Source organism: Sinocyclocheilus anshuiensis, unplaced genomic scaffold (genome assembly GCF_001515605.1).
Source record: "Sinocyclocheilus anshuiensis isolate Anshui unplaced genomic scaffold, SAMN03320099.WGS_v1.1 scaffold881, whole genome shotgun sequence".
In the NCBI taxonomy this organism is placed as follows: Eukaryota; Metazoa; Chordata; class Actinopteri; order Cypriniformes; family Cyprinidae; genus Sinocyclocheilus; species Sinocyclocheilus anshuiensis.
Genome location: NW_015558695.1, coordinates 1,133,000 through 1,137,129, shown reverse-complemented (window position 1 = coordinate 1,137,129; position 4,130 = coordinate 1,133,000). Strand labels below are relative to the sequence as shown.

At 38.1% G+C, this 4,130-nt stretch overlaps 1 protein-coding gene across 1 annotated transcript in view; it reads left to right on the top strand.

Annotated features, from left to right (window-relative positions):
- The window catches only part of LOC107681381 (laminin subunit alpha-5-like), an 81,772-nt gene that overhangs the window by 33,837 nt on the left and 43,805 nt on the right, over positions 1-4,130 (top strand). The window contains exon 7 of the mRNA XM_016477662.1: positions 2,861-2,976. Within this exon, the coding sequence (XP_016333148.1) occupies positions 2,861-2,976 (116 nt within the window). The remainder of the gene's footprint in view (positions 1-2,860; positions 2,977-4,130) is intronic.

The window sequence follows — 4,130 nt, the reverse complement described above, 5'->3', positions numbered from 1 at the left end:
GCCTAATTGAGATTGTAGATAGAGTGTCAATGGTCCATTTGAGAGATAGGCGGGGGTAATGCACTTATAAGTCTGCGATCTGCCGTAAAGCAAGAAGAAGACGCGTCATGAGCCAGCTGAAGAAGAAGACGTGAACGTGCTCAAGATGCGCTCAGGACAGTTCGAACATTGCAGTAAATCAGTATGTATATCTTGGATGCCCTGGGGGTAAGCAGATAAACATAACATTTTCATTTTTGGGTGAACTATCCCTTTAAAAAGACAAAAACAGTAGACTGCTAAAAAATTCAACTTTTTAAAAAACAAAATAGTGATCATAATCATGCTGAGGCTGTGTAGTTTTAAAAGTGTTTAATATATGCCGACTCGTGCATATGATCTGCTCCGTGCGATCGTGTCTCTGGACCGGAGCCAAAGTCCGGTTCAGACTGTGCGTGAAACCAGACCTCATTTGCCCTAATCATCGTTCCCTATCGCCTACATTGTACACTACGTGCCACTCACTGTACAGGAAATACTACACTGTGAACAAGCGACCGATCTCAGCCGCAGCTTCAGTGTCTATTTATAGTGTAGGGGGCGGGCGCTTCGGCTTCTAGAGAGCATTTGATTGGTCAGAAGATTTGATGAGAAGATGAAGTACGTTGAGACATTTTGGCGGAAGTGACGAACTAAAAGCTTTGAATGCTTATATCTTCTAAATGCAAATTTTGTCACTGTTTTGGAGCACACTGCCTTATAGATAAACTTAAGACTAACATATGGATACTAACACCCAAAAAAACTTTTAATTTTGATTTCATGGGGACTTTAAACTGTAGTAATATTTCACAGTATTACTGTTTTTACTGTATTTTTGATCAAATAAATGCAGCCATGGTGAGTATATGCAAGAGACTTCATGCAGATAACTGAATGACTGAATGAATACAGATAGTGAAGGGTGGAGGGTTTTGATTGAAAGAGCTAAATGAGGATGACCCAAAGAATGAGTCAGACGCTGAAGGTCAGAGGTCAATTACTAAAGCGTGCTCCACCTAAGCTTCCCAGGTGCACCTGTTTGCCCCACAGGTATCAGGAGTTAAACTGATGTCAGTGTGCAGTTGATTTATGGGGAGATTTGTGTAGTGAGATAACTTATTCCATGCTGTTAGCTGAACTTGAAGCTTAAAGACATTCAGGCATGTGTGTTAAAGTCTTAGAGGAGATCTAGAGGGCAGTGGAGGGTTAATAGACTGTGAATAGGGTTGGTTAGTATGGTTGGCTGTAGGTCATTTGAAGTGAGGCTCTGGAACACTTGCTCTGACTGTGGCTGGGTGTTAATGAAGGGTTAAACTGCCGCTCAAGCTGAACCATCCAAACAGATTCAGGGAAACTAATATGCACACTTGAGTGCAAATGTGCGTCCTTCCATATGTGTGCACTCATTAGTACACAAATGAGTGAGTGAAAAGTCTGTGTTTTGCCGATGTTTATGTGCAAGACTGGATGGAACATTGTAGAAACTGATGAGAGTGAACATAGCAGAAGTTTTATTTGTGATTAATTTTTAAGACTTCTTATGGATGTTACACTCCATTAAAGGGATAGTTCACCCAAAAAAAAAAAGTTAAATTTTTTTGCGCACAAAAAGTATTCTCGTAGCTTCATAAAATTCAGGTTGAACCACTGACGTCACATGGACTACTTTAACGATGTCTTTACTTCCTTTCTGGGCCTTGAATGTGGTAGTTGTGTTGCTGTCTATGCAGGTTCAGAAAGCTCTCGGATTTCATCAAAAATATCTTAATATGTGTTCCGAAGATGAACGAAGGTCTTACAGGTTTAGAACGACCTGAGGGTGAGTAATTAATGACAGTATTTAAATTTTTGGGTGAACTATCCCTTTAAGGCCAGTTCACACCAAGACGAATGTTTGGTACGAAAATTCAGTGCGATAAACATTTTAATTTGAGGGAACAGCATCCATTCAGTCTTTTCAGACCCATACAAATATTCACATGCAGTCAATGCAACAAATTATTACTCTCTTTCCCATCGCACTGCAAAGAAAATGGGTTAACCAATTAGAATTGCGCTTTTGGTCACATGCCACTGCTCTTACATGCAACTATTTTATGATTTGGTGATTTAGTATGAATTTTTATCATTTGTAGCAAAAATAAGCAGATTGTATGAATTAACCACCAATATGCTTTATTTAATTAATAGTTAATTCTTAGAAATCTATAAATGCTTTTTTGTTACTGTTTGATGGTCATTATTAATGATTATCATTTGATTGTATGAATATGGCAAATGTAATGCGTGTAGCAGTTGTTTACTGTCTGCTGTGTAGATTTATGATGATACATGTGTGAATGCAGCTACCCATGAGCAGACCACTGAGTCTCAGCCACTGAGGAAAATTTAGCGAGCGTGAAGAACTTAACCCATTCAGACTCTCAGGTTTTAAAGACTCTCTCGCTTTCTCTCCCTAATTCATTCTTTTCCTGAAAGCAGCAAGGTCAGTGAGAAGTTTAGACACTTGAATAAAAGCTCTTGTGTGGCTCATTTGAGGCCCATAGACATGAAGTACTTTCGTATTTGCATATAGTGGCCCCTCAAGATTGAGACAGAAAGAAGACAAGTGGGAATTTCTATATAAAATTCATTATACAATTCTGTTCTGAAACATTAACAAAATAAATATACATAACATGCATATTCTTCCCATAAATATAACAAAAGAATGAGTTATATTTGAAAATTGCTCAAATATCTCAAAAGCATACAGCAAGTTTTAGGTTTTAAGGTATAAACTTGTGTGATTGTTTTGGTTGTTAACCTGTGATTTGTCTTTTATGTCTGTGTCTCTTAGGCTTCAGTGTGACTGCCGGCACAACACTTGCGGGCCGTCATGCGATCACTGTTGCCCTGGCTTCAACCAGTTTCCATGGAAACCAGCCACGACTTACAGTGCCAATGAATGTGAACGTGAGTTTTCCTCTCTCTGCGTCCAGTGAGCCAACAAAACAAAGATTTAGTACCTGCCGGGCCCCTCCTTGACACATTGTTCTCAAAACATGATTTCTCTCTTGTGGGAGATTTATTCTGCCTTCCTTCCTTTCTTGATGGCAGAACAGCATTTTCTTTATTCTGTCTAACAGTGTTCTGTCTAACAGTGCACTTTTTTATGCATTTATAGATGTGACATTTAATCACTAAGTATGAGTGTGACTTTTTCAGAAAGTTCAGAATATCTTCACTCAAACTCAGAAACTTGAATGATCTTTGTCTGGAACTGCGATCTCTTTCTCTGTCTTTACACTTTTAATCACAAGTTTCTCTACCTACCCATTTTTATTGTTTAAACTTAAGTGAAGTGACATGTGGCCAAGTATGGTGACCCATACTCGGAATTAGTGCTCTGCATTTATCCCATCCAAAGTGCACACACACAGCAGTGAACACACACACCGTGAACACACACCCGGAGCAGTGGGCAGCCATTTTTGTTGCGGCGCCCGGGGAGCAGTTGGGGGTTCAGTGCCTTGCTCAAGGGCACCTCAGTCATGGTATTGAAGGTGGGAGAGAGCGCTGTACATTCACTCACCCCACCTACAATCCCTGCCGGTACGAGACTCGAACCCGCAACCTTTGGGTTATGAGTCCGACTCTAACCATTAGGCCACGACTTCCCCTTGAGTCATTCTAACCAATGTAAAAGACTATGTGACTATCATCATACTCATAGTCCATATTTTTGTGGTGTTATATATTTTTCCTGAAGTTCTAGTGAACTGTAAAGTGGCATTATAACTCTATTGGCAAGTGGATAAAGAAATACCTTTAGCAAAAGGACAGAGTAAAACTGACAATTGCTTTTTTGACAATTTGACAATTGTTTTTATATAATTGTATTGTCTTATTTAAAACATTAATTAAAATGTCTATTTTATGTCAATTAAAAAACATATGTATTAATTTATAACATTTTTAAAAACTATTCAGTTTTAATTTGTCTAATTAAAAAAGGGATTCATTTTTACATTTTTCATTTAAAATGTATTTAATTATGTATTTATTTATTTTTATTGTGTTATTTAACTACATTTAAAATTGAACATTTAGGTTGAATTTGTCTATTT